The 27,730-nt window shown below is 50.1% G+C and overlaps 11 protein-coding genes across 11 annotated transcripts; 6 read left to right on the top strand and 5 right to left on the bottom strand.

Annotated features, from left to right (window-relative positions):
- Positions 1-725: 725 nt before the first annotated feature.
- Positions 726-3,904, bottom strand: Z518_03272 (uncharacterized protein; the record flags this gene model as incomplete). The annotated part of the gene is made up of 2 exons (XM_013420298.1): positions 726-3,389; positions 3,443-3,904. 2 exons carry the CDS (start codon positions 3,902-3,904, stop codon positions 726-728), a joined length of 3,126 nt encoding a protein of 1,041 aa, XP_013275752.1.
- A 430-nt stretch (positions 3,905-4,334) lies between these two features.
- Z518_03271 (uncharacterized protein) lies at positions 4,335-6,374 on the bottom strand (the record flags this gene model as incomplete). The annotated part of the gene is made up of 1 exon (XM_013420297.1): positions 4,335-6,374. One exon carries the CDS (start codon positions 6,372-6,374, stop codon positions 4,335-4,337), a length of 2,040 nt encoding a protein of 679 aa, XP_013275751.1.
- Positions 6,375-6,827: 453 nt separating this feature from the next.
- Z518_03270 (uncharacterized protein) lies at positions 6,828-9,520 on the bottom strand (the record flags this gene model as incomplete). The annotated part of the gene is made up of 3 exons (XM_013420296.1): positions 6,828-8,339; positions 8,391-8,530; positions 8,587-9,520. The coding sequence occupies 3 exons, from the start codon at positions 9,518-9,520 to the stop codon at positions 6,828-6,830; spliced, it is 2,586 nt and encodes an 861-aa protein (XP_013275750.1).
- Positions 9,521-11,729: 2,209 nt separating this feature from the next.
- Z518_03269 (uncharacterized protein) lies at positions 11,730-13,889 on the top strand (the record flags this gene model as incomplete). The annotated part of the gene is made up of 1 exon (XM_013420295.1): positions 11,730-13,889. One exon carries the CDS (start codon positions 11,730-11,732, stop codon positions 13,887-13,889), a length of 2,160 nt encoding a protein of 719 aa, XP_013275749.1.
- Positions 13,890-14,536: 647 nt separating this feature from the next.
- Z518_03268 (uncharacterized protein) lies at positions 14,537-15,056 on the bottom strand (the record flags this gene model as incomplete). Its single annotated transcript, XM_013420294.1, has 2 exons — positions 14,537-14,880; positions 14,951-15,056. The coding sequence occupies 2 exons, from the start codon at positions 15,054-15,056 to the stop codon at positions 14,537-14,539; spliced, it is 450 nt and encodes a 149-aa protein (XP_013275748.1).
- A 561-nt stretch (positions 15,057-15,617) lies between these two features.
- Positions 15,618-15,947, top strand: Z518_03267 (uncharacterized protein; the record flags this gene model as incomplete). Its single annotated transcript, XM_013420293.1, has 1 exon — positions 15,618-15,947. One exon carries the CDS (start codon positions 15,618-15,620, stop codon positions 15,945-15,947), a length of 330 nt encoding a protein of 109 aa, XP_013275747.1.
- Positions 15,948-16,018: 71 nt separating this feature from the next.
- Positions 16,019-16,297, top strand: Z518_03266 (uncharacterized protein; the record flags this gene model as incomplete). The annotated part of the gene is made up of 1 exon (XM_013420292.1): positions 16,019-16,297. One exon carries the CDS (start codon positions 16,019-16,021, stop codon positions 16,295-16,297), a length of 279 nt encoding a protein of 92 aa, XP_013275746.1.
- Positions 16,298-16,309: 12 nt separating this feature from the next.
- On the top strand, positions 16,310-16,939 carry Z518_03265 (uncharacterized protein; the record flags this gene model as incomplete). The annotated part of the gene is made up of 1 exon (XM_013420291.1): positions 16,310-16,939. One exon carries the CDS (start codon positions 16,310-16,312, stop codon positions 16,937-16,939), a length of 630 nt encoding a protein of 209 aa, XP_013275745.1.
- Positions 16,940-17,487: 548 nt separating this feature from the next.
- On the bottom strand, positions 17,488-19,953 carry Z518_03264 (uncharacterized protein; the record flags this gene model as incomplete). The annotated part of the gene is made up of 1 exon (XM_013420290.1): positions 17,488-19,953. One exon carries the CDS (start codon positions 19,951-19,953, stop codon positions 17,488-17,490), a length of 2,466 nt encoding a protein of 821 aa, XP_013275744.1.
- Positions 19,954-21,409: 1,456 nt separating this feature from the next.
- On the top strand, positions 21,410-21,733 carry Z518_03263 (uncharacterized protein; the record flags this gene model as incomplete). The annotated part of the gene is made up of 1 exon (XM_013420289.1): positions 21,410-21,733. The coding sequence occupies one exon, from the start codon at positions 21,410-21,412 to the stop codon at positions 21,731-21,733; it is 324 nt and encodes a 107-aa protein (XP_013275743.1).
- Positions 21,734-23,303: 1,570 nt separating this feature from the next.
- Z518_03262 (uncharacterized protein) lies at positions 23,304-27,285 on the top strand (the record flags this gene model as incomplete). Its single annotated transcript, XM_013420288.1, has 2 exons — positions 23,304-25,240; positions 25,305-27,285. 2 exons carry the CDS (start codon positions 23,304-23,306, stop codon positions 27,283-27,285), a joined length of 3,918 nt encoding a protein of 1,305 aa, XP_013275742.1.
- Positions 27,286-27,730: the final 445 nt, after the last annotated feature.

Here is a 27,730-nt window from a genome sequence, read left to right as displayed (position 1 = left end):
AGGATCCCTGCGCTCTAGCGTTCGCTAGGGTATCGGGGTGTTTTCATTCTCTTTGGGTAGCGTGTTGGTCCGGGCCTATTCTAGATAGGATCGATTGTTAGGCTCTCGCAACTTTGATTCCGATTTTTTCTCTGCCCCACTCCAGCTAGGAATGAGCGGCTGTCTTACCATTTAACATCTAGCGCACATATTTAGCTCGCCATCCACACACAAGGCCGTGTTTGATGACGTTTCGCTGTTACAATTCCGTACCTATCTTTTATTGCGTTATCTAGCCCGATTCTGATGAAGCCTAAGGGCGGCAACAAAATTATATTGTGGACTGTCATCTATGTAAGTGGAATTGTATTCAACTGAATGGCCTCATGAGAAAAGCTACTGAACACGGCGTCGCCCGGTCACTTAGGCTCTTGTAGAGCAACATCAGTATACTTGAACGAGCACGGGGAGGAGACAGCTGATTAACCATGCTGTCTTACCAACTCTGCCTCGACCCGGGAAACATGAACGAGAAATCAGGCCTTGTCGAAAATATAATTTATCTATTCAACGTACAATATTCCATACAGGACGCACATGGTGCACAATGGGGGCCTCCTATCCCGGATCCATGGACAGGAGACGAACCGGTCCCCATCCAGTATGGATGACTGGTCAAATCATTCGCAGGGCTTCCTCTGAAGTCATCTGCATTTTGCCCTTAACCGTCCATGTTTCTCCGCCAATTAAGGCACATAGAGCCTGACAAACCCTTGGACTGATCTCCGGCAAGTGACACAATTCCCAAAATTATTCAATGCGAGACTCACGCGACAGTCCTCACAGACACACAGGCAGCGACATGGCCAAGCGATAATTGTTCGCGCGGCAGTCTGGCACACAACGCATGGTGGTCCCGCCCGCCCCGAATCTTCATCTTCATCGGCAGCCCGGTCTTGCATGCCGTTCTTGGTTCGCGGGGGTGGCGCATGTTTTCTTCGGCGGCTTAGGATAAGGGATTCAAGGACTTCAGTTTCTTCAGTCGATGTAAGTGGACGTGGGCCGCTGGTATTTGCTTCATTGTACAAGGAGATCGTTGGGACATGAATCGACTGGGACTGGGAATCAGATTTCGCCGGATGTGGTGTACGGCCAGCGAGAAGAACTCTGGCCCTCTCGCTTTCCATTTCGCGACGATAGCGAGATCTTGTCATGATGCCAGCTGAAGGATAGTCGGAAGAAGCACTTGCAAGATGAGACGCCAGAATTCTCGCTTCTTCGCGTGATTCTTTGTCTGGTGGATTCAACAGCCTCGCCAGTGTTGCCGCATCGAGAGGTGAGTCGGTGACGCCTGGTGTTGATTCTCTTGTATCAATTGCTGAAAATGACCAGCTGGGCTCTACCGACGACTGAGTTGGTGTTCGCTGGCCTTCGGCTTCGGACTCCCATTCGTTCTCTTCATCGCCTTCGTTCGCATCAACACTTGCTTCAGTCGAGATAGAGATCATGCTGGTAGTATCATCCACATCGTCCGTGGTTGATGGTTGGTAGTCACCACTATCATCTTTGGTACCGAACCAGCCTCCAGACTTCCACCAGTCATATAACTTCGAATCCAGAAGTTCGTCCACTTCATCTTCAGAAAATTCCGTTGTCAAACGTCTTCTCAGCTCGGGTTCGATGTCGACCTCGTTATCTCCAGGTGTGACAAGCTTTCCGTCCTCCGTCAGGAACCAAAAGTCGAGAGCGCCACCATGATTCATTGCATTTCTTTCCGCGTTCATCCGCTTCAGTGATCGGCCCACAATCTTCCTCAACCAGCGTGGCCGGGCCGTAATTCCAATGCTGTCCAGTAAAATGCCGAAGCCAAAACCAATGTATCCCCCGATCAGGAATACGATCCCCCGAAGATAAATCATCAAAAGATAGAATCGAGTGGTCCGTTGTACAGCTCCCACTCCCCCAGTTCGAGGAGTGGGATAAACAAACGAGTCTTTGCTCTCAAGTTCGCCTTCCTTTTTATCGAATTTGCGTTCCTTAGCGTAACCGGATTCCCAGACACCACCTTTATCCGTTCCACCCGGGCTTGAGGGAGGAAGTCCGTATTCTTCCAAAATTTGAAATTGTTGATTGTTCGAGAATGCGCCCCGCTCACTCCTAGCAGATTCAAATTCGTCCAATCTGTCTTCTTCCAACCAGGTGAACTGTCGTACTTCAACTGACCGGCCTTCATTCAGAAAAACTGCTTCTGATGCTGCAGTCAAGGCAGCGAACCCAACGCGAAGAAGTGCAGTATAGAAATCCTCGTGCCACCGAATATTTACTCCGCGCGTTTGAACGGCGGCCTGCAAATTGTCATGGGCAATACTGAGACGCTCGTTTAGGCTTGTGGGCTGGGGAATATGTGGGTTCGTTCCCAAAGAAACCGCTGTAAACGTAAGAGCAACCAGGTAGATGAGGAAGCAGATCCCAATGCCCACCAAGATAACCATGTGAGGTAGAAAACCGACAATGGCCACGGTTGGGAAGTGCAAAAGACTGCTCACGGGACGATTGTCACCATCATCACCACTCCGTACCATCACGCTGGTGCTGAGAAGGCCCCAAGTGAATGATGACATGAAAGCCATCCCCCACATTCCGGTATTGATAAGACGCCATTGACGCTGCTTGCCTAACACGGCAATTATCTGGGAAGATAGGGCGTTAGAACAGGAAAGCAATGTGACCAACAAAATCTCCACTGGAACGTTAACGCCATCCAAGAGGTGGGGGCCGGTCAGGGATGCCGTCGCGTCGGCCAGTGCAAGAATTGTGCCGGACGCGGGGATTGTAGGCTGGGAGGCGGTTGCGGTTGAATTCATCCTACTGCTGCCAGAGGATTTCGCGGTTCCAAAAAGGCCGAGACCAAGAGTGTGAGAAATCATGGTCTCGGCCTCAGCAAAAGCCAGTGAATGTTCAAACACCGACATGCCAACCTCGGTCATGATCGGGGTCTGCTGTAATGAACATGACAAGCTTTCCACAACATGAGAGAGACTGAGCCGGAGGAACGAAGGCCAGAGCAGTGAAAATGACCCGTACGGCGCCCTCACTTCTGGGCTGGGCCTACTTAAACCAACCGCGGCACACGCATCGGCATCGGTCGATTGAAATAAAATGGTCGAAGTAATCGTGTGCAGCGAGCCACCATCTGTTGACCAATCCAGCAAGCTGTATTTGTTGTTATCGCCATGGCGGTACAGTGAAAAGTTGGGAGATGTTTGACATCGGATGGCTTGCAGGAGTCGGTGGATTTGAGTGATGAACAGTAAGATGGGAATGATGCGGAGAGCCAGTCGCTTTGTCCAGTTGAGGTGTATTCTCTGTCTTGAGGCACCGTAAACACCAATCCGATTGAGGATAAGAGCCTGCCATCATTAACATGCGCTTGATTACTGCGTTCGAGCCCCGCCAAACTTACCATTGCGAAACAGGTGAAAGCCCATCTTGATGTGAGATAGTGTAGCATCCCCCAATAACTCTTGAAAGTACTTGTTTGAAAGGCTTCTGCAAAAAAGGCCGCCCAGGTCTCTGGTCCGGTATCACCCAATACTTGCGCTGCTCCCGGTTGTCTTGCTGCGTCCGCCATTTGTTGCGCTCCAGCACCACCCACCGCAGTATGACCTGCGCCGGCTCCAGCCAAGGTATTTATCCCAAGGGTGTCGAGGATAAAGTGGTTCCAGATATGGAGGAGGGCACGATCGATTTGAGAGGCAAGCCGAATGGGAATGCGAACGACTTGGTCTTTTGAAGGTAGGACAAAGGAGGATGTTAAGTTCGCCGTGGCTGCTCCTATACGAGTTAGATTCACTGCTGGTGAAGCAGTGGGCAGATCAAAGAGTGCAGATGCTGCCTGTGTCAAGGTTGATTCGACTGAGACCATGTCTCTGTCTCCCCGCGTATGCGGGAGATAGTTTGTCAATCAATTCATCAGGTGATGGCAGAATCCAGCTGCGCCAGATGAGAATGAGGTTATAAATCTGATCTGCAATTATAGTCACAAAGCTCCGTCTCAGGTATGGTTGACTACCCTAAATACGTTGAGTTGAAATGAAAGAGAGCTCATGTGCACTGAATGAGTCCATGAAAACCCGGCTTATACTAACTTGGTCGCTGCATACGCCAGGTCCCGACTTGGCAAGGCTGGGCCCTGGACTACAAGGCTGCGAAGTATATGCCACTTTGAGCTGTTTGAGCAATTCATTGTATTCATGTTCAGCTGTTTCTCAAAGGCCCTCAGTGCTTATCGACGGGCGTCGTGTGCATCCATGCCCAGCTCCCTCTCAACCAGCTGTATGACACTTTAATTCCTCTTAACCGGACGCTTTCACAATCTCCGCAGCTTCCCTTTCCGCATCCCACGTCCCAAGAAAACTACCCAACTCGTCTATAGCGGCATCAAGATCAAAGTCGTCATCGAGCTGTCCATCACCATCATCGTCCATGATAGGCTTCACAGGTCGTTGCGCATCTTGGTGGTAAGAAGAGACAGCATTGCCCGAAGAAGCAGACGCTTCGAGAGATGATTTGAGGATACTTCTTGGTGGGTCTGTTGTCCGAGATATCTTCGAGATAATCTCCTGATCTGAGAGTGAGGATGGTTCCGGCCCTGGTGCTGCTCTCTCACCGCATCCGTCTGACAAGGAGAAGTTGGAATTCTTGAATTTGTCTTGCTTGCGTCCAAAAGGTTTTTTAATTCTCAATACCGATGTGATAGAACCTTGAGAAGAGCCCGAGGGATTCTCATCTGTGACAAAACATGCTTTCTTTTTAGTCTTCGCTGATCTCGGCTTTGTGGCCATCCACGGAGAGAAGCTTCTTTCCGACTCTACATGCGTCTTCTCCGGCGGTTCACATGGTTCTTGTTCAAGCGGCGTTGGAAGTTCGCCAGTTGCTGCTTTGTGGCGATTGGAAGCCTCATTGTTGATTTCTGGAATATCCACTTCGACTGTTTCATGTGCTGGAGGTTGTTCAGTGGTCCTCATTGCAGCGGCGTCTTGGGTTGTGTGATGTGATGGTTCTCGAAGCATTTGACCTGTCGACAGATTCGATAAGCCCGACAGCACTAGAGAGCGTTCTACAATCTGAGCGGATGGAAAGTCGTTTGTGAGGCTAGCATCTGATATCTCTTTGGACAAAGGTGGCACGATAGATTCGATTTGCTTGGACGATGATACCTCCTGCACTGGGTGCAGAGAAGGCGAATCGCTTTTAGACAACGGCTGGACTTCTGATAAATGATCGAGATCTGGTTTCCCGGCGTCGGCAAGCGGCAGAGGATTAGGGTTGAGGCGAGCTGGCTCTGGCCGGTTGGTCTGATCCTCAGCATCACTATCGTGATCTCGACGAGGTAGAAAGGTAGCTGAAGGCCGGTCAGTCTGTTGCGATTTGCACTTCACATGCAGGATGGCACATTCTGCCCTGCATACGTCTGTGGACGGTGGTTTAGCCTGCTTGTTGGCCGGTGTTGCTTGGAGAATTGCCTGTTGACCTTCAGCCCCCAATGAAGAACTCTGCACTGCCTTTGTTGGTCCCTCGTTTTCTGCGCGCGGAAGATTCACCACTGATGAGTTTTCTCTCTCAAACTTCTCATGCGGCATCAAAGCATGTGTGCTGGAGCGGCGACGGAGCTGTGGGCCCGTAACTGCCCCAACGGGATCAGGTGCCGGAGGGGACTGAATATTAATCGACGGAGACTCCCACTTCTTCGTCTGTGATTGCGAATTTCTCTTCAAAGGTGTTGGTGATGAGTCTGGGAGCTCATGATCTGGTCGTTTGGAGGAACTGCCTCTCTTCAGCCAATTTCCCACCCTGCGATTCTTGGAATCAGATTTCTGCGCAACTGCATAAAGCCTGTCAACATTCTGTCGCTCCCAGAACGGACTTGTTGCCGGCCTGTTGTCCTCTTTTATCATCGATGGTCCTAGCTTTTGCTCTTTGCATGGTGTGCCTGCATATGAACTCATCCTTCCTTCATGTTGTTTGCTCGTTTTAGAGGATTCGGATACGTTCTGTAATGCAGGCTTGCCGGCACTTTCAGGACAAACCCTCGGAGAATTGACTCTCTCAATGTCATCGCTTATCTCTTTCCTCTTTGCCCAGGGGTTTTGCCAGCCATCGCCAAAGGGGCCTTTCAGTTGGGCCGTGAGAATGAACAATTGCTCGCCTCTCAGATAGGAAGTGGCGTAGCTCTCAATCCGCCGCCTCTTAGCAGCTCTCTGCTTTTCATCTTTTTCGACGTCATCATTCTCATCGCAATAGACTATCGTGTCGTCACAAATAGGGATCTCATCGGCGAATACGGGTGATACTGGTCTCGGGTAGTCTGGAACCTTGGATTTGACAATCGGCATGGCCGAATTATAGAAAACCACGCTGAGGTCTGGAAACTGATGAATACCGTTGTGACCAACGACGCTGAGAAGAATCAAATCAACAACCAGGACAGCGAAAACAAAGAAGGCGGTCGCTGGGACGGTAATTAAAATGGCTGAGATCCAAAGTCGAAGCTTGCATGTCGAACAAAAATGAACCGCCCAACACGAATGTCACGCGGCCACGCGTAGAGAAACACGAAGGTCACGTGAGCAAATGGAGACGAGACCGCATGTTCTCATTCTCAAGTTATTATTGAGTATTTCTATCATTGGCCTCCCATCCTATTGCTTGGTACACAGGCGTTACGCAAAAAACTATGGACGGAAAACGGGTATCAAGAAATTGCTCACATATTCATGAATCTGGATTCCTCAAGTAGACCGAAACTGATTCCTTGCCCCATGTCCCCAGTGTTGTGTGACACCACCTTAGTATGTCTTTGCTGTACTTCCATTGGACATGTTGGCGGTTGCGTTGGTCACTTTTGGCGCGGTGTTGACCTTCTGGGTGTCAAAAGCATGGTCGACCTGATTGCTGAATCCCGAAGAAGGACCCGTGGTGGTGGTGTTGGCCACACTGCCCTCAGAATTTGGATGATTGCCACCACGAATTGTGCCATTGGCTGTACTGTGTGGTTTCCGGCTGAGTGGGGTGAGCTTTGGAATATCGGTCGATTCATTGGCACTTCCAATTGAAAAGACGGGGGATTCCCATCTGTCACCTTTGGCTGCAAGCTCCTTATACTCGGTTGCCTTGGTCGAAATACCGCCTTGCAAAGAAATGTGCTTGAATATGGAATCTTGCTGGGTCATTGCCATGTTAACGTTGGTTTTGGAGGTAACCTCCTGGGCCATCGTCTTCTTTTCGGCCATCTTCTTCCGGACAGCGTGGATATAAGATTGGTAAATATTGGCGGCATTCTCTGGGTCTCCCTTGGCTGCCTCAACACCACGTTGGACATCCTGGTGGATGCCGTAGGAAAAAGCATCTGCCTGCATGAAGCTCTCCTTGATCTGTTTCTCCAAAACCTTTTGGATGACCGGACGTATCGTCTTGAGAAGCAAGGGCTTCGCGATGGTGAAGAGAAGTTTGTGATTAGATTGCTTGATCTTGACATTGAGATTTTTGAGAGTCACGTCCACCTTGTCCACTGCAACAAAATGGGCACGGTCAGATTGCTGAGCATTTCGCGCGGCAATCTTGAAGCTGAAACCTTCTCCTCCCAGGAAAATGTCCATGACACCCTTGTCAGTAATTGACGGGAATCCTCGTTTCTTCTTGACGTAGTACGCAACATCCCGCAAGTCCATTTGGATGCCCGATCCGGCGATCATGACTTTGTTTTCTTTCTTGTTCTTGATTCCCCTTCGTCCCATGCGGAAATAGTTGTCACTCCCAAATTCGAGGACATTGGGGAATAAATTGTCGCTCTCAATGACCAAGTTATCGACGACGGCATCAATCATGGGGTCGGCAACCTCAATACGAGGAATTGGTACATAGCGAGTGTTTTCGAAGATGCCGGGAATGATGACCTCGGTCAAATCCTTGACCAAATTTTTCTTGAACTTGTGCTTGCCGTTCTCGTCATTTCCGAGATCCAGGAAGAAGTTCTGGACCGCTTGACCGAATGTCTTGTTTTGAGGATCTTGATCGAATTGATCGGCAAGGAATTTGATTTCATTCAAAATGCGGTCAATACGATTTCGGTAGCGTTCGCGGAGAAGGAAGTGGCCTTGATCGTAGAGACGGTTCCACTCCTCGTTGGCCGCGTCTTGAACAATGAAACCCTGCTCTTGGAGGCACTTGCGAACAAACTTGTCAATCCGCTTGAACCAATTCTTGAGCTCTGGATCACGCTCGGCATCCTTGTAGACGTCATTGAGGGAATCAAAGAAATCGTCGGTGCTTGTGGAGTTGGCAAAACGTTCAATGAGAGTCTTCAATTTTGTCAGCGTCGCCCTGTTGCCGCTGAAGGTTCCTAAACACACCTTGAGGTTAGCTTCGGCACTTCTCAGGCCAATGTCATCATGGGCACCTTGGACAGTTCCAGTGGACTGTGAAAACAAATTATTGGCATGGCCGCCGTATGTTTCAGCCAGGGTCAACAGTGTTTCAATTGCCTGTTGATCTTGATGCCATCGTTAGTCAATTTGTCCTTTGGATGATGTCACAAGCAAAACTCACAATCGGAATGGCCCTGAATTTCTGCAACCATCTTCTTCATCCGCCAGATAGTTTGATCGCGACGCTCTTGAGGCATTTTCTTATTCCAATAGTCCTTGGAATGTTGCATGGCGGCACTCTTTGCCTTCTTTGCATCCTCCTGGCGCTCATCAGGAATGTTCTCTTTAGCTTGCCTTTTGAGATTCTCGGTCACAGTAGCGACTCCAACACGACCAGCCTCTGGAGTGTCCTGAGTTGGTTGCGGTTGGGCAGTATCGAGGCCCTCGTTTATCGCTTCCTGCACCTGCTCTTTCCTGAATGGTTTGTTCTTGTCATACGCCGCACGTGCCTGGTTTTTCAAGTTTTCTTTGGACCAACCAGGTACATCGTGCCAGGTGTTGTCCTCAGCAGGTCGATCGATTTGATTCAATTGCTCCTGGGATGGGTTGACACGGTTGGCTGCGCTCTGAGCAGCATCGCCAGCCATGTCTCGGATGAGAATAGTGGCATCGTTCAAAAGCTTGCGGAATTGACCGTTGGAGAGGACGAGTCTGCCAAGTGTCTTGAGGCCATCGAGTGCTTCGTTGCCGTGTTGTTGGGCGGTGGCCTTGTCCGTAGGAGCGGACGGAAGCTTAGTACTACCACCATCCAAATGCCGTGTGTCCCAGACAAACTCCTGAAGCAAATCTCCCTCGTTCTTGGTCAGGAGCAAGTATTTTGCTTGCCGAATAACCTCCTTGAGATCAGCAACGAGCTTGCGGCCGTCTTCGGACAATTTTCCCGAGGGCGAGGACAGAGCTTTGGACTCGAGAGCACTGTTCAGGGCAACATCGATCTGCTTGTTGGAGGGAGCTTTTCCGTTAGAAAAGGCCTGGTAGATTCCGTAAAGCTGGAGTTTTTGGTTGATGTCTTTCTCCTTTTGGGCTGTGTCAGTGGGGCGGTTAATTGTGGACATGATGACGTTTGATCAGTTGGGCAAGATGAAAAGCAGGGTATCACAGAGAAGAAAAGCGGTTCAATCAGTCACAGGCTCAGCCAGTATCACAGGCAGTAAGGTGCTGAGACTAAGATATCATAGAAGAAGTATGAAAGATGAAAGTTTCAGCAGCAGGGGGAGAGAAGGTGATGTATATGTGCGGAAGCTTAAGAGGGGGTATGTAATACATCAGGCGTCGCAGAATCATCTGTACGAGCGTTCAGCTTGTCACTTGGTCAATCGTCACTATGAGTTGTTCGCTCGGTGGCACAAGCCCTCAAACAGTAGCGGTCCAATTCCCAGCTTCGGCGCGATCTCTGAGGCTGGTCGTGATCTCACTCCAATTTATCGAAGGGATCGACAGGACTGTGGCTTTCGAGCTTGTCATTAAAGACGAGAGGCGGGTGGGATGGGATTTCGGTTGAGTGAATGGGGAATAGCCAGCGGTGGGGATGAAGACAGAGTGCCCAAAGGAGCAAAAGAAGCGACGACCATCATCATCATGATGCTGGAGAAGAATGATACAATAGTGATGTCGATGAGGAGGGAAGCAAGCATGACATCAAAAGAAACAGAAACAAGACCTTAGCGACCCACAGCCCCAGCTAGAAAGTTTATCCCTCGAGTCCTCCACCACGTTGGCATCTTTTCGCGGTTCTATTCCTTAATAAGTCCTGCTCTTATGCGTGTTCGCTACCGTTCCCCAGATCGACAAACACCATCGGTATTCACTAACCGAGCGAGGAGTCCACCCCAAAACCGCGGCATTTTCCGGCCATCTTTCAACAGTCAAGCTTTCTAGCATTCCCCAATGGCCGTCCCGAAACTAGAAAATCTTCAGAGTCCATCATCAAGCCGAGCTGTTCTGATCGTAATCGTGAAACTATCCAGTACTGGAGCAGATCCACGAGTCCATTCCTCTCCGGGTATCATCCACAAATAATGACGTGAGAGTTGGCACTGAAACGGGGATGGCGGGTCTTCTGTGGATTGGCCTCCCACTACTCACATTGGTGTAGAATTTGCCCATGATGTGTGCCTCACGCTGAAAGTGAGCCACTACGGAGGTCACTTCCACTCCATGGACCCCTTCTACTTCAGTTCCATGAGGCGGTTACGGAGATCGGTTCCAAAGGTCTCTCCCTCCGAGGGACGTGGCGTTGAACTAACAGGGATATCTACAAGGAATTTTTGTAGGGATACTTGAGTTTTCTTCATAGCTATTGTTTCCTTCCAGTTGGACCACCTTGCGAATATGTCGTGCAACGCACTCAATCCACTTCCGAATCAGGTGTTGAGAAAGCACATTCCACGCCTTGATCCGTGCCTCGTTTGCGGCCTTCGAAGGCGCACCTTTTATAGAAGCTTGATGGCTCCATCATGACCGAAAATCATGTTCGGATACATCAAGGCATGTGATGGTACGTTGTCTTCTTGTAGGATCGTATCATCTGGTTTTCTCCAAACTCGATAACCACCTCTTCTATGACCGGGAACTACCGAACTTTTCTTCCAGTCTTCCATTGTCCAGTGTTCGTATTGGAGACAGTCCTGGTTTGCGAGTCGGCTTGGCTCAGAACTCTCCACACTGTCTGAGGGGGTACTATCTTAATCCCAGCCGCAATATCTACGCAGGATTTCTCTCGACCATACCGATCGAGACGTACGTTAGCAAGTATTTCTTTCAATTCTGGAGTTTGAACGGTAGGACGACTAGATCGAGGCGCATTTTCGAGAGTATGTAATCTGATTCATCTGCTGTAAGTTACATGGTACAGGAGGTCGGTAGTGCTGTATGAAGATGGTCCATGGAAGTAGATCCGCCCGCAGGACTCCGTCTTTTCTTGCCTGTGCGCTCTGAAAGCTCGGGGGATGCCAAGGAGTTAGAACACATTCCCCCTGCCCTCTGCCCCTTCTACCAGATACAGCTACTCTAAATAAGGTCACGTGGACTCGCGTGACTTGATTCAACCTAACGCGCACCGCAGCACGGCGTTGATATTGACCTGTCCCGCGCTGCAGCCTGATTGCCATTACAACATGCTGAGCCATCGTCTTACGGAACCAAAATATGATTGTACATGTTTGCGGATGAAGCTTTGCGTCTATGAGATGAAAATTTCTGCCATTCTATCTTTACGATCCCATTAGAACCTGTCATCCTTTGTGCTTCAATCCCATTTCGACCATGGCTGGCAGAGCCAAAGCAAGTGCCCCGAAACGCCCATTTCGAAACCAGAAGAAGCAGACAACTTTACAGTTCTCGCCGCTCCCTTCGTCCTCCCCGGGGAAAGACAATTATGGCAAAGCAGTGCAAGACCGACTAGTGAGTGCCAGATACGGGACCGACAGAGGCTTGCCACATAATATAAATGATGCTCGAAGTGAAACGGGAGAGACACAAACTCTACCCACACCGGAACCCTCCTCTCAATTGCAGAATGAAGATCAGAGTGAGTCTCAAATGATCGACGACCCTGTTGAGAGACATGAAGTTAACCGGAACTGTCTAGGAGCTACCCTGACACCCCTTCACACCTCATCCCCTTCTTCACCTGTTCGAACACAGATAGATGATGAGTCGGATGAAGATGATCTTATTTCATCTGTTCAAAAGAGACGCAAGATATTATCAGCCATGTCTTCGGGGCCGGCATTCAGCTCTACAAGACGATCGGCGCGGCTGCACCCAGGCTCGCCATCGCAACGTGATGAACAAAACTCACCATTGACGAGGCGATCTGGGAGGTTGCGACGCAAATCAATACCACGATATGTGCAGTCCAGTCCATCAGATTCTTCGCATACCGTTGCCTCAGTGGAGATCCGAACCCCTACACGTCAGCCATCGTCTAGGTTCTCTGATATTGGATCGCCGGAAAGTAGCGATGAAGGAGATGCTATAATGGCGTCCAGGCCAACCGCTTCAAGACGCAAGTCCAGCGCTACGAAGAAGGATCCTTTCATAGTTAATGATGACGAAATACAATATGTTTCAGACGACGAAGTCCCCCATCCCAGAACAAGAAGGGGACGAAAGAAGATACGTGGGGACGTTTTCGTTGTCGACGACGGTGAAGTAGAATATCTTTCTGATGATGATGATGACGCCGTGAAGGAACAACCAAGGAAATCTCGCAAATTTTCTACAAGCCACAAGTCACCAAGAACCCCTCGCCGGAGGAGTAAAGAAGAACAAGACGAACTTGATGAGGATTTGCGAGACTTACAAAATTCCGACCAGGAGGGCAGTGTAATCCAGACTCGCACGAGAGGTGGCCCTGTGACGACCCAACGTGACGAGGCAAGAGAGCATTTTGACCTTTTAAAGAGGCGGCGAGCGGGAGAAAAAATACCGCGCGTCGAGGATTCAGAAGAAGAGGAAGAAATTTCAGACGCTGGTGCAGATATAGATTTCATTCGGTATCCACGCTATGATGTCTCGGACCCAGGGTCGGCGCATTCTTCCATTGACACGGACCAAGAACCAGAGGACGAACAAGTTGGAGACGACGAGGACTTTGTCGTTGAGGACTCTACAGGCAGACTTGGTCGGCCCCACCCCGACATCCCTTTACAATTCACGTCCTTTGCTTCGGCAAAACCACGAGAACTTTTCCCTCATATTATTGAATGGCTGGTCAAGAACAAAATTGCACCGGCCTTCTCCCGCAACGACGAATTGTACAACCTTGCCTTTGATCGTGTGGATGATCAAGTCAAAGCGCAAGCGGGGAGCCGACTAATCTCGGCGGCATGGGGGACAGAATTTAAACGAGCCATTCTGGCAAGACCGAACATGAAAGTCATGGCTCTACCAGGTTCTGCCGAAGATAATATACGCGACTGTGATGCATGCAATAGAACAAATCATCCCGCACAGTACGAGTTTGTCTTTTCAGGCCAACCATATTACAAAAAGACCCTAGAGCCTGTCGACAACTCGGACGATGATGAAGGAGACGGCTACGATGACGATGTCAGTCGTGACGAAAACGGCCATGCCCTCCCCTCGCAGGACCAACGCTTCTACCTTGGCCGCTTCTGCGCCGCCAATGCCGAAATGGGCCATAAATTGACACACTGGAAATACCATCTGAACGACTCGTTGATGACATATCTAGATATGCAGGGTGTCTTGTCTGCCGAGGCGATTGTTGCGCGCGACAAGATGAACAAGAAGAAACGCGAGCGGGAGGCAGAGAACATTGTCGACAACATGCAGGAGACGGGCGTCATAGGCGAGTTCTGGGCCGAGTTCGAGAATGATCTCAACGACGCGAGGCTGGGTATGGAAGACTACGACAAGAGGGGCTCTCGCCTCCAAAGGACGCGTTGGCGCCATTAGGCCTAAGGGTAATGGTGTGGTCAAGGAGTGGAATCAAGATCGGCTTCACGTTACCTATGTGGAGGATACAGATCCAGAGGGTGGATGAGACGCAAGTTGACGCCGATTCTTGAGCTTGACATTCGGGTTGAATCCAGGTGCGATGCCAGACGGCGTAATAACCAGGTTTTGAAGATGCGGCAGATTTTGGAAAAGGATGTTTTTCTTTGGGCTTTTTTCTGGATACCACAAGAGATGGAGACTACGTACGTGGCAGTACGTTTCCGTGCTCATGCTCGTGCTCGTGCCCGTGCTAATAGCAGAAAGTGGAGAGACAGACATTTCATTTCCATTCCATTCCCCACCCAATTTTGAAGGCATTTTGAACATAGCCAGGATCCAGAATCCAGAAATACATTCAGCTGAGTGGGAATTTCTCAGCGAGACGTAAATTTTTAGAGACGAGATAATAATTCAATCCACTTTGCCGTTTGCGCTGCACACCGACCTGTCTCAGTCGAGGACAAAATAGCCCGTACACCCGGAACGCAGAAGATGTTGGTTTCGTGTGTTGTGTACAATTCATTGCTCCAGCTCCCCCCTATTCTATATGTATTACCGTGCACAGCTCTTCTCTTCTCACTCAAGACGATCGCCCCGTCATACTCCTACAAAGCCGGCTTAGCCTGACCTTCAGCTCCCGGTTGTTGTACTATGCCTTGTGCACCCTCGGCCATCATACTGCGCTGGCGCTCCTCCTCAATATACTGCTGCTCCTCGCCCAGGGCCAATGCATAGGGTATTCCAAGCAACAGGATACTAGTGGCGAGCACCCACAGACCCTTGCCCGAGTATGTGACGGTTGTGCTCGTGGCGGAGTACAGTGAGGAGGACAGCGAGGTGATACGCGCGCGAGTCTTAGGTGGGATGATGTCGCGGAGTGCGCTGAGGCGGTCGAGAAGGGATTCGTCCAATGCAGCGTTGTCTGAGCCGTCGTCTGAGATTTCACTTTCTGCGCGAGTGTTAGCGTTAGTAATGAGGAAGAAATGAAGATAACGAGGAAGAGAGAGCGAGAAAAGTACCCGTGTCTGTGTAATCGTCGTCGTCTTCCACGAGAAGAGCGTCGTCAGAAGTTGAAGATGGCTTATTGATGAAGTGTTCGTCTTCGAGTTCTTCCAACTTGACCATTTTGACGGCTTTTCGATGGTTTTGCTGTGGTTTCGAGTTCTATTTGATGCAGCGCGGTTTATTACCGGGCTCACAAAGACGTTGATGAAGACCGAATTATCAAGATGCAACGTTGGTAAATGATAGTTGCTTGAATGAGAGTTCAGGTGCAAGTTCTAGTGGCCCAGCTCGAACTTTTGGCAGCAGGATCGAATACTTGCTTGGCACTGCACTTAGTCATAAATTAGCTAACAAATGTCCCCCTGAGTTCCTCAGCCTTCCTCCCTCACCACTATTAGTATCTGCAATCAAGTTCAAATATTTGCGTTGCAGCAGGACTTTGCTTTCTAACTATCTTATAGGCGGTGATGCCTTATAATTATTCAGTACATTCCGCGATCGAAATTCCACGTCTTTCCTTCTTTGACTTGATCGGCCATGGGAGCTGTTGGGAAAGACTGACCAATAGTCGACTAATCACACACATAGTCACATCGTTGATACTCAATCCGAGCTCCGCCATTGAGCTTCTTGTCGTATCTTATCTTAATGGGGAGCTTATGGTCCTTGATCCTTTCCAGGATGCGAGCCGTCGAGCTGAATATCACACGCTGGCTGGCTGCTAGCCCAAACGGACGCCTGCTTGGGGAGCTGCGGCGTCAGGAATCGTTCAAATACGAATTTGACAACATAAGATTGCTCTACAGGGTCAAATCTTCCAATTTATTCACCAAAAAGTTGGCTTTCAGCAAAGGTAACTTCTACTTTGCCGACATTCCAGGCTCGCAATGTAACATATGGGAGGCTGCAATTCCACTTCGAGACTCTGTTGGAGACGACACCAGCGAGAGCATCGCCATGTCACCTATCGAGGCAGCTCCCTCTGATTCAAAATCAAGATTACTACTATAGCATTACATCCCAAGGAAGACATTGTAGCCTGCGGCGAGGACGACGCATAGTAGCCGCAGAATAACGCAATCATGAGCGCCGACAAATCGAATAAGAATTTTGCGTGGTATCTCAAGAAGTCACCCCGAGACGGATGGGTTGCTGAGAAAGCCCTATTTCAATCCCACCTGGACTGTGGCAAGTCTATTACTCAGATTCTGGTCGGTGAGGGAGCAGGCAAATTGATTCTTTCAATCCGAAATCGGATCACTAATGGAACATCAATGGTCAGCAGGACGCTGTACGGACATGTTGGGACAGATCGGACATTCACAAACGGATTCCACACCTGCAGTCGCCGCACCAAGTAATATGCATTGAGGATGTCAGCTGCGCATGTCTGTTCCTGGAGTGATTGTGCACAAATTGCATCAGTCTCGTTCGTTGCAACGGTCACGGAGCGATTACAATTGAAGGATATAATGCAGGACAAGGCTAATGAGAACCAGGAGCATGTCTTCCTCGAGCTTTCTGAATTGAATGGCCCGACTGATACCCGAAGTATACACCTTTTAGACACGGCGTCATTTAGTATCAAAAGCAACACTATCCCGACTGGAGATACTGCCGTGGCAGCTCAATATGAGACGAACGAAAAGGGCGGTGCAACATCCGTCCCAACTGAGGAAGTACAGAACCATGTCCCAACCGAGTTCAGAGCCCTTTTCAACTCTCAACTCTGTCTCCTCGTTCCTTGCATTTCCCATGTCATTACGCTCAGCAGACTGGCAGGCTTGCTTTCCTCGACACAAACTCTTGGGTCGGCTCCGTGGGCCCTGAGGGACTACGTACCAGCCCGATCTCTTATCTCGTACGACTGGTTCTTGGGAGTACCGGAAGTGATATGTGCAACAACATCGCGAGATGTCTTGGTTGGGAGTAACGACGATGTGGCGACTCTTAAGGACGGGCTGGACTACGAGGCGGGAGAAGTCATGCCGGATCAGAAATAAATATGGACCATTCTCATCCAAAAAGCGCATTTTGACTAGTTGGTACGCAGCATAGCACCAGGAAGTATCGTGCCCTTGTATCAAATTTTTTTTGTCTCTACCTGTTCATTTGACCTCAATTGACATCGTCACAGTTTAATTAACATACCACCCATGTGGTACCGGTAAACCTTACTCTTTGTAGTACTACTGACAATATTCATGCAGCACGGAACGTATACCCCCTCAAATTCAACATTGATTCCTTGTCCCGGGCCTGGTGTCCTTTTTGTGCTCCCGGGCCACATTACGTATTAAGCCACAGGAGCTGGTCGCCGCATGTGTTCGGGACCACGTTTACTAGGTCAGGGTAACGTTCTACCCGAGCGGTCCAGAGCAATTCGTACTGCACCGCTGATTGTGCTTGGCTGAGATTTAGGACGAACATGGCCATTGCGGACAGGGAATTGCGTCTGGAAGAGGAGAGGTCGGTACTCGATACAACGCCAATTCGAATCATGGTCGTACGTGCAAATTCGTCGTCGCTGGCCCATGAATCCCAATTCTCATCAATCATCCCATTCAGTCAACATGCCATCCGGGCCTCTCAACTCGCCTCTACTCCCGCCTTCGCCATCCCCATTCTCATCTTCCCCATCGAAATCTCCATCCCCAACCACCTCCTTGTTCTTCTTGTTTTCCTTTTCTTTTCGAATGACGATCTTTGGTGGCGGTTTGTCTCGCTGCACTTTGCGTAGAAGGCTTGGAATGTTCTGCCGTCGGGACAGACCGATGCGATAGATGATTTTCTTCCCATTTGATCCAGCAAGTGAGCTGATGGGCGAGTGTTTTGTGGGTCCTTTTTTGGGCGGCGGGGAGAGTTTGGAGGGCGTTGTGATTGAAGCAGTGGCGTTTTCTTTCTCTGGATACTTTTGATCGGGTGGAGCTTCGGGAGACGAAGGAGCTGGTGTTGTCGTCGGTCCTCTGGAATCTGCGTCAGCGGGTGCTTGTTGGACCACGTCGGCCATGTTCGGTGACTTCTCCGTAAGAGCTGGTCGAGCATTTAAATCTGGATCTTCCTCTGCTTCATCGGATTCCTGTTCGGGTTTTTGTTGGACTTTCTTTGGTTTCCGGCCCCGTTTCTTTGGTTCGCTCTTAACGTCCTTTGTCTCTGCGGCCGGTGGTATTCCGATCGTAATTTTGCTGTTATTTGCATTATCTCCTTTAAGGTGTGTATTGCTAGCCTCGACCTCTCGGCCTTCTTCCTCAGGAATTTCAGCTTCCTCTTTCAGCACCTTAACATCTGGCGGCAAGTCCAATTTCACAGGTGCTGGTTTTGCATCCATCCAAACCACATCTTCCTCCCCCTCGCTGATCATTGGGTCGGCCTTTTTGAGCAAGGCTGCAGCAGAGGTCTTTGCGCGCTTGACTTTGCTTTTTCGGCCTGATTTCTTTGCACCGGTCTTCGATGGGCCCGCCGAAAGCGTGTGCTCTTGAGGTTCTGGGAGGCCTGCATTCTTCTGGGTGGCTGACGTGTCATGCTCGGTTTCTGAGAGCGAAGGAGGGAAGATGGTTGTCTCCTCCTCCACCATCTTCTTGGACCGGGACCGACTCGGACGGGGTTTATATGATTCCTTCGGTAACCCTATCAATGCTTCATCGCCAAGGTTGAGCTCGCTTGTTGGTTGTTTAACGGGAGAGGTTTCAATAGGCTTTATTGCCGAGTCCTCCTCTTCAACTCCTTGTTTTGATTTCCGTCTCTTTCGTTTCTTAGTGGTGTTGTTGATGGCCGACGCTTGGGAGGCTTGAGATACAGGGTCTATAGTCCCTTGTCGGGATCCGTCCGGACGAGGTAGATTTGCTAATGCGAGATCGCCAAAATCTTCCACTACGCCAGGCGCTGGAGACAGTGAAGGAATCCTGGAGTTCTTCGCTTTTCGTCCGCCCTTTTCTGGTTGGATTTGGTCTGGATTTGTCAGAACACTCTCCGAAGGGCCATCCGTGTCAGGTCTGTTTGTTGTGGTTGCACCTTCCTGCAGTTCGCCGCCAGCTGCTGTTTCAAGTGTGGCTCCGTCATTCCACATAAGGCGAGAAGGATCGACGGCTGAAGGTCGGTCCGGCGAAGACTGCGAAAGGGCAGATAAAGGTAAGTGTTGCGGAGTCTCGTTTGATACGAGAGAATGATTGGCATTCTCTAGGTTCAATAAGTCGTCGTGAGGTCGGAACATGCTCACAAATCTTTCAGTTTCAGCTGGTTTTGGGTCTTCATCCAAAGACACCTGACTCAACGATCCGAAGGGGTTGGCAGTGATGTCTAGTCCTTGGCCTGAACCCCGGAAATCTAGAGTGATTGACTCATATCGCCCCATAGAAGCCACCGTGGTAGTTAGTCGATGCGTTGCGTCGCTGAGAGATTGTCCCGTAAGGCCAATTCCACTATTCGAATGTCGAAGAGTCGTCGAACCATGCAGCTGCATTTCTGTTGAAGACTGTCCCACATTTGATACGGAGTGGTCTCTTTGGCTTCGTGTTGGACGGGCTGAATCAAATTTCCCAACCTCTGGCGTAACGTCTACAGGCATGGCGGACAAATCGATATCCTCCACTGCGCGAGATCTGGACGATCCGTACGTCTTGGATCTTTTGGGTTTCGAGAATTCCTCAGCAATATCGGTCCCTAAATTATTCGAGGTGTCTTGCAAAGTGCTGTGGGCTCTCTTCTTTGACCGAACCGCAGGCGAGATTTCCCCAGCACGGATCGGAGCATTGTTGAGCGCACTTTCATCCAAGTGCTCAGACGTACGATTTGGATGATTCGCATAGCCCTCGGATATGCCTTCAACACCGTTATCGATACGTGGAGAGAGGGACGACAATCTCTGGTTAGGATCTAAGTATTGACCGAAATCGTAACCGGTGAGCGAGAATTGGCTTGGGTTTGCGGCCGTTTCAACTCCACCGTTTTGAATGATGGATTGCTTCACAGGCGAAATGAGGTCGGATTCGGCATCCGAGTCTGCTATTTCGGGCGGCATTGAAGCAAGCTGAAATGGAGCACATGGCACGGTATCAGTTTGCAACCTTCTTGCATGAATAATGTCACTGTTGAGCGAGACGCGCCCCCATCCGACGCGGGAAGTCAGTCACGTGAGTACGAAAGAGCTGGGGATTTCTGCCAAGATATCTGGCTGACGCTAGGCTACAATAAAGCGGCCAATCCAGCGGATAGGTTTGGTTAGCTCATACATTCGCTTCACGCCGCTACAACAACGCCGCCTCCATCACGTGACAACAATCTTCCAAATGAATCGACATTGCATGCTCTACAGAGCCCCCGATAATTGCAAGATCACGGAATCTGCATGTTGTTGGATCACCCACGATTATACATTACCTGCCACTCCACCAACGACTCGGCCAGCCTCGACGGAAAGCGAATGGCCTCGATTGATTGATTGGCGGTCCAGCCTCGTCGGGCTTTAATCCTCCCTCGACGCAAGGTAACGGGTTCGAAAGATGTCAAACCCCATGTCGCATCAAATAAAACCACTAGCACGACAAGCTAACCTATGCAAGACGCTGGCACCCTGTCTTTGAGCCGGGAACTCGTTACTACTGGTCTAAAACAATTCCTTCAAACTGGACTGGGGGAATTCTACCTCCTGCACCGCTTGAATCTGTGTTATAACCGAAGGATGTAGTATGTTTCCCATGGGATCATTGATCGAATGGGGGCATCGTCTGAAAATTTGATGTTTTCAGAAGTGAATCAAGACTCCTTCATCGTCGCTGTGATGGACTCAACCATGATAAAGAACGCTCACCTTTCCTTTAAGCCGAGTAAAGTCAGATAATCCACTTACTGGAGTCATTCCATCACATTCCGATCGAGATGGCTTCCCATCCAGGGTTCACCAAATGAAGCGAGGCATCAACCGCCGCTGCCGCCTTTTCAACCCAGATCAAAGGCAAGACGCTCCTCAGCACCCAGAGTATCGCCCAATGGCCTGGATTAGAGCACCACTGAAGCACTGGCCGCCCATAAGCCGGCTCTCCTCATTCTCACGCGCGGATCAAAGGGCAAAGTCCGAGTAGTAATCGATAAAATGAAAATCATCCATCCAGAGCTGGAGTGCAGATACATGGAATTGAACCTTTCAAGATTAATGTCGGTGAGAAAAGCAGCTGGGGAGATGACGGCATATCCAGATGTTCCAAAGGTTGACGTTGTCATATGTAATGCGGGCGTTATGGATCCAAGAGCATCAACAATCAGCAGACAATATTGAGATGCAATCTGCGACCAATCATATCGGTCATTTCCTGTTCGTCAATCTGTTGCCGCAGCGAAATGCTCGCCTGTGGATGCTGTCAGAATCATCAATGTATCGTCTCAAGGCGCGATGTTCTCGCCAATTCGGTACTCTGACTTGAACCTCACCAAAGAATAAGAAGAGCTTTTGGAGAGTGAGCGGGCAAAACATTGACAGGATGGCGCTATTCGACATGCAAACGGGGGGTCGGTACAATCCGTTTGTCGCACAACGTCAATCGAAATCAGCCAACATTTCTCTTCGCGGACTCACCACACGGCTGTTCAAGAAATATCGCATCAAAGTATTACGCCTTGCACCCGGGCGGCAGACGGATGACGAGTTCACGAAAGAGATTTGTTGCGGGACGAGAAGAAGTGGGAGGTTTCAAGTTCACTTGAGTAAGGATCCTCCACGACAACTGGTTACGGCGCCAGATCCCAAGTCGCCAACTCCGAGCGACTCTGGCGACAATGTATACCTGGACGACTTTGTCAATTGACAGATGCCGTGGTCTGGGCGAGGAACCAGGAGAATTCGGAGGAATTGTGGACATTGGGCGAGAACTCTGGTGGGCGAGAAATTTTCTGTGTAACTCTCGAGCATCTTTGTGTCCATCGATGCAGGTGCAGGGCTGTTGGTTCGGGGAGTGGTGGTCATGCAGCATACATAGCGGTAGACGGTGAAATGCACATTGCACGGAAAGTCCTCGTATTATGATTATTATTCTCTCCCCCCTTTTTTTCTCTTAGCCACGAAATTTCATGATAGTCTATGCCCCCGCCAAGGCTCATTAGGTCGTAGAAAAAGGGACATGGTCTGACACCAGGACGCGGCTATGCACACGTGGGCGAACCCTGTGGTTTCAATGTTAACCTCAAGGTCTGACCTGTCTTGGTCCAAGTATGCAGACCCATGTCATCTTGCCGAGCATTTTTGTTAACGGTTGAGGTCTGAATGACCAGGTCCGGGACAGAATTTGGGCGGCGGAATACTGAGGATATTTGTGCCACGGTCTCGGACCGAATTACGTGGCTTCACAATCGTGGTCGACGGTGTTTGCGGGCAAGGTCTTCCGCTGCCCGGCTGTGATAGTTTGATATGCATGGTCTGCAACGTGCGAAGATTGTGTGTAGGGATTGGTCCGTAGGATTGGTGGGAGATGAGGAATATGCCGCAGGCCCCTGCGATCGGGTCAATGCTTCGTCAAGGAACATTTCTTGGGAGGGTGAGGGAGCAAAGAAACGGTATGTGAAATAGTTATAGTTTACAAAAGAAAACAGGGGTAAGGGAGGGAAAAGAGAGCTCCAGGGACAGAAGCTGTTGAGTACGGCGAAATACATACTTGTAGTGAGACTGTACCTTGAGAGAGATGGAATTATGGAGCTGGGGCGCTGATAGGGCGTAGAGTTGACGGGGAAGTCCTCAACTCTAGGGGAGGGGACGTCATGGTTGCACAGAGAACGGAGAGTTTTTCTCTCTTTCCAACCAGTCTCTGTTCTCGTCGCCCTCCACCCCAGTCACTCACCAAGTCTATTTCGCCGCCACCATCCTCACTCCCGGTGTCGAAACTTTTGCAGAGGAAATAGAATGACATCCAACACTGTCACCACTAACACCGGCACTCCATTATACCCAAACCCATACCCAGCTCCGTACCCAGACACATCAATAACAATCATCGCTGCCACTGGCACCGTGCACAGTCGGAGACCCATCTTCACTATCCATTCAAAACACTCGCTCACCGAATCACCACCTCTCTTGACCTTCAGCCTCTCGCTCCTCCACGTGTTGCTCGACACCCATCCTCACTCAAGTCGCATGGCCCAGCACACAGCACATCTTCAGCAGACCGCCTCTCTCGGATCCTCTCCTCCGTGGCACTCCCAGTCCATAAGTCCTTCTACGAACCTCCGTTGGTAGCACGTTGATTCTCTCAGCACTGCCCGACGTCTTTGCTTCTCTTCTCGCTTCCTTACCTTCCCACCCTGCCGTCGACTATTCCTAGCGAATCATCATTCCACGCCCAAGAATCCCTGTCACCCAACCGCGCGCCCAATGTCCTCCCCATGTCAAATAGCGTACCCGCCGGAAGACCCTCCGCGCCTGCCTCAACGGTAAATGGACAGTCTCTCCTCCGCCATGAATCTGGGTTTACCTTAACTACAACAAGTCCCTCGTCGAACTCCAAACCCATTCCAATCTCACGGGGGACAAAAGGAAAGCAGACATACAATGGCAAAGCCGGAGGCTCTCACTACAACAGTCTCCACCGGACAGCCACCTTGGGCGAGCAAACTCCTCCATTATCAGAAAGAGACAGTATCTTTGCCGACCATTATGTCCTTCATGCCAGCGATCCTTCCTCCTCTCCAGAAAGAATAACCCCGACTCCTAATAATCTGCGGAAGGCCCCTGTAACGATGTCTACCATGGTCACTCACCCTGTCTCCCCTCCGGAGTCCTCCAAAACATCTCGTCCTCAGACTCCCCGGAAATATGAATGGCTCCGGAGATCAGATTCATTCACCGACAAAGACGCCGCCTCATCCCCGTCCCGCCCGTCCACGGGCACAATACATGGTATCAGACGAATAGCTTCCGATGGGCATTCGTGGGCGAAAAAATTCCACGTTACAGTTGACTCAATGGAAGGCCAAGATGTCAAGGGTCACGACACACAGAGTAACAAACAGGACCCGTTTGGTGGAACAACCGTCAACGCCCAGGGTGGGTCGGAACATGATGGCCCTCAGCACATTGCTGTTGATCGAGACGACGCCATGAGAACAGCACTGAAAGAGGGTCCTCGGACAGAACGGAGCGTCAGTCGTGGTCGGGCCCATGTTGACAAGAGCATTGAAGCCACAGTCAAGAACCCGGAGACTGGTGGAACGGCTCGAAGCAGGAAGGCGAGTCATATGATGGGCATCTTTGACCCTCGGACCGGTTCCCAACCACCAATGTTTGCTCTGGGGGAACAATTTTCTCAGGCTGGTGCAAGCAGGGAACCGTCCAAGTCATCTTCCCGGCCTACAAGTCCCGTGCATCAAGATTCCCTGACCGGCCGAACCGCTCGTCGAGGTTCAAAGGACTTTATTGACACTGTCGCCCCGTCATCTCGGGACGCCAGTGTCGCTGCCAGCCTTCGAGGTGCAGCGGCTGCCTCTCCACACAAGCCTGAACATGATCCTTACTTTCGCCAACAAGACCTTTCCCAGAAGCCACCAGTCCCTCCGAAATTGTTGGATGAAAGCAAAGGAGCCTACAGGTCGAGATCAGCCGACGAACTTCGGTCTGGCAAGGTCGTTGACGCGGCCAAGTCGGAGCAACCGCACAAGTTTGACGCTGTTGATGATTATCACCCTACCACCCGTGAAGATGAGGAGGAACACATTTCTGCTGCCGTCTACTATCCTCATCCGGGGCCATCGCCCGAAGAAATCGAACGATTCACCTCTCCTGGCGAGGTGGCTCCCGATGTCGGCAATCTTCGTCCACCGGTGATTTCACCAGAGAGTCTTGAAATGCCTGAGAATAAAGCCCTGGAACCACCCAGGAGTACTGAACACATTGACATCTCAGTCGTGTCAAGGAATGAAAAGAAGATCTTCCATGGAAATTATCATCCTCACGATGAGGCGACTGCAGACCTGGGGACTCCCGCTTTGTCTCCGGTTGAAGAGACCCCTTCTACAGCTGTCGTCAGCACCTCAGAGTCCGAGATGGAATCCCCAGATGAATTCGGTCAACAGAGTCACGCAGAAGATATCTCTACCACGCCGACACAACTGAGCAGCACACTTGCTAAAAGGCCTAGCGAGGTTCATGTACCGAACACCAAAGCAAAAGTCGTTCTGGAACCATATAAGCATCAAGTTGGAGGTCATTCGACCATCTTTCGATTTTCTCGTCGAGCCGTCTGCAAGCAGTTGAACAACAGGGAGAATGAATTTTATGAACGGATTGAGCATAGACACCCCGACATGCTCAAATTCCTTCCGAGGTAAGGTTTTTACCAGTGTCGCCCAAAGACGGGCATACGTGATCGATCATGCTGACCGTCTTAGATACATTGGCGTCCTCAATGTCACCTTCTCCAAAGTACCCAAGCAGGTGCCGAACTCCGAAACGAGGCTCGACGATAAGGCTGGGGCTGAACATCCCCGTCAAGGAGAAGGGCGGCTAGCCGAGGCGACCAAATCACCTGACGCCGATTCCATACCGGCGATCTCACTGCCGAACGAGCAGCCACGAATAGTCAGCCACTCGCAACAATTGGGCAGCATTCCGCAGGTTATTCTAGAGCAAAACAAGCATATCATTCCGTCAAACTATTTTGCACTACCGGAGCGACCTCGCAGTACTGATCCCAACCACGGACGACAACGCAGCAATGGTTTCGATCTGCCCAATGCTCAAGTGCATGACGATCAAGAACAAGACAAATCGCCCACGCGACCATCGTTGCCAGAACATTCCAATAGTTGGGGGAATACCTCGGTCAACGAGGGGTTGAAAGACAAGATTCTCCGTGAAGTATTTGGACCGCCTCCGGTGCAGTACTATCGCCGTCATATATCTTCACACAGTACTGTGCCAAGGTTGAAGAACCATCATGGACCTCGGAGAAAAAACAATCTCTCGGCGAACCCGTTTCCCCGCCCGGACTCAAAGGAATCAAAGCACTCACAGGAAAAGCTAGAGGCGCCCAGCTCGACCAATGAAAATACCCAGATGAGTCCGCTGAGTGAAATTGCACATAACTCCGACACTGCCAATGGCGTGTACGCGTCTTCGGCCTCGGCGTTCGATGATATGAAATATGGCCTTGAACCGGTCAGAACGACGGGCAGCGAAATCTCAACCGCCTCAAGCGAAAACAAGCCCCATGTCAAGAGACGTCACTCTGGCATGGGTCTTCGCCGGAGAAGACAATCGATGAATGGTCGAAATACTCCCGACCTTGAATATTTTGAGGACGAGGCCTATGCTACTGACGTTGGCCCCGATATTGGGAATGATGCATTTCTCAAAGATCAAACCCAGAAAATTGATCAGCGCAACCAGAATTCTAAAGATTCGAAACTGTGCAATGGAGTACGCGAGGAATCCACCTCAAAAGATTGGAGCAGGTCAAATCGACACTCGGTCAATCTTGGCGAATCCAGAGACCACTCACAAGCGGATCTAATTCCATCCAATCCAAAGGATGCACAATCTTCAAGTTCAGGTGACCGTGTGGTGTATTTTATTCTCTTGGAAGATCTTACAAGTGGCATGGGTCGACCTTGCGTTCTTGATTTGAAGATGGGAACCAGACAGTTTGGAGTGGAAGCCAGCAAAAAGAAGATGGAATCACAACGTCGCAAATGTAAGATGACAACATCACAGCAACTGGGAGTACGAATATGTGGGATGCAAACATTCGATGCCAGAACCCAAAAGGTGTCGTATGAGGACAAATACTATGGTCGTGATCTGAAGGCTGGACGTGAATTTCGGGAAGCGCTCACTAGGTTCCTCTACGATGGAGTCAGCTACGCAAGTGTTGCTCGACACATTCCACCCATCTTGCATAAACTGTCCAAGCTTGAAAGCATGGTACGACGACTACCTGGCTACCGGTTCTATGCGAGCTCGCTCCTCATGCTGTATGATGCGGAGCCTCATAAATCGCGCGAGGCTGAGGAAGCGGCCAGGAATGGTATTGATATTGCCCAACAGAAGAGAAAGGAAGGCAAAAAATGGCCACCACCGATTGAGCTGAAGATCGTGGATTTTGCCAACTGCATCACAGGAGAAGACCCGCTCCCACCAAACACTCAAGCACCGCCAACCCATCCGCATGACGTTGACCGAGGATATTTACGCGGCCTAAGAACTCTTAAAGCGTATTTTGAGCGTATTTTGAGCGATATCAAAAATAATGATATCAAGGAAACCAGTGGTAGAGGGGAAATGACGACCGACACCGAAATTACTAAGGAACTCTCCACCTCGAGTTCGAGCAGTGGTATCACGGAGGAAGATGGAGAGGTCAGCGTATAATGGCGCTGATGAATGGGTTAGAACACATCAGGAGCAATCCGGTACTCTTGTGACATGAATACTTAGCGAGGAGTGTGGAGTTTCACATGTCTAGATGCCACATCCTCACGGCATGCTTGGGCAAATCATCGTAGGTTGATACTTTCATCAGCGAGACGAGCGGCGCTGTATGACCATTTTGGGCCATGGATTGATCTGGGTGGGTGGGTGGCTACTGTCAAATGTCGCGAATACTCCTATCATGCAGACTATAGAGATGGGCGAAATTCAGATCAAATTTCCAACTTTACGTGATAATTTAGATCTAGATCTTATTAAAGTGCCGACTGCGAAGGTTTCGTCTCGACGAAGCCATAGATGTTGATCCTCCACCATTGGATTGCTTCTGTAACGAAGTAACCTTTCGGTGCCTCAGAGACCAGCTCGGCTTAGTTCAAAGGCCTCC

Source organism: Rhinocladiella mackenziei (assembly GCF_000835555.1).
Source record: "Rhinocladiella mackenziei CBS 650.93 unplaced genomic scaffold supercont1.2, whole genome shotgun sequence".
In the NCBI taxonomy this organism is placed as follows: domain Eukaryota; kingdom Fungi; phylum Ascomycota; class Eurotiomycetes; order Chaetothyriales; family Herpotrichiellaceae; genus Rhinocladiella; species Rhinocladiella mackenziei.
This window is presented reverse-complemented; position numbering and strand designations above follow the sequence as displayed.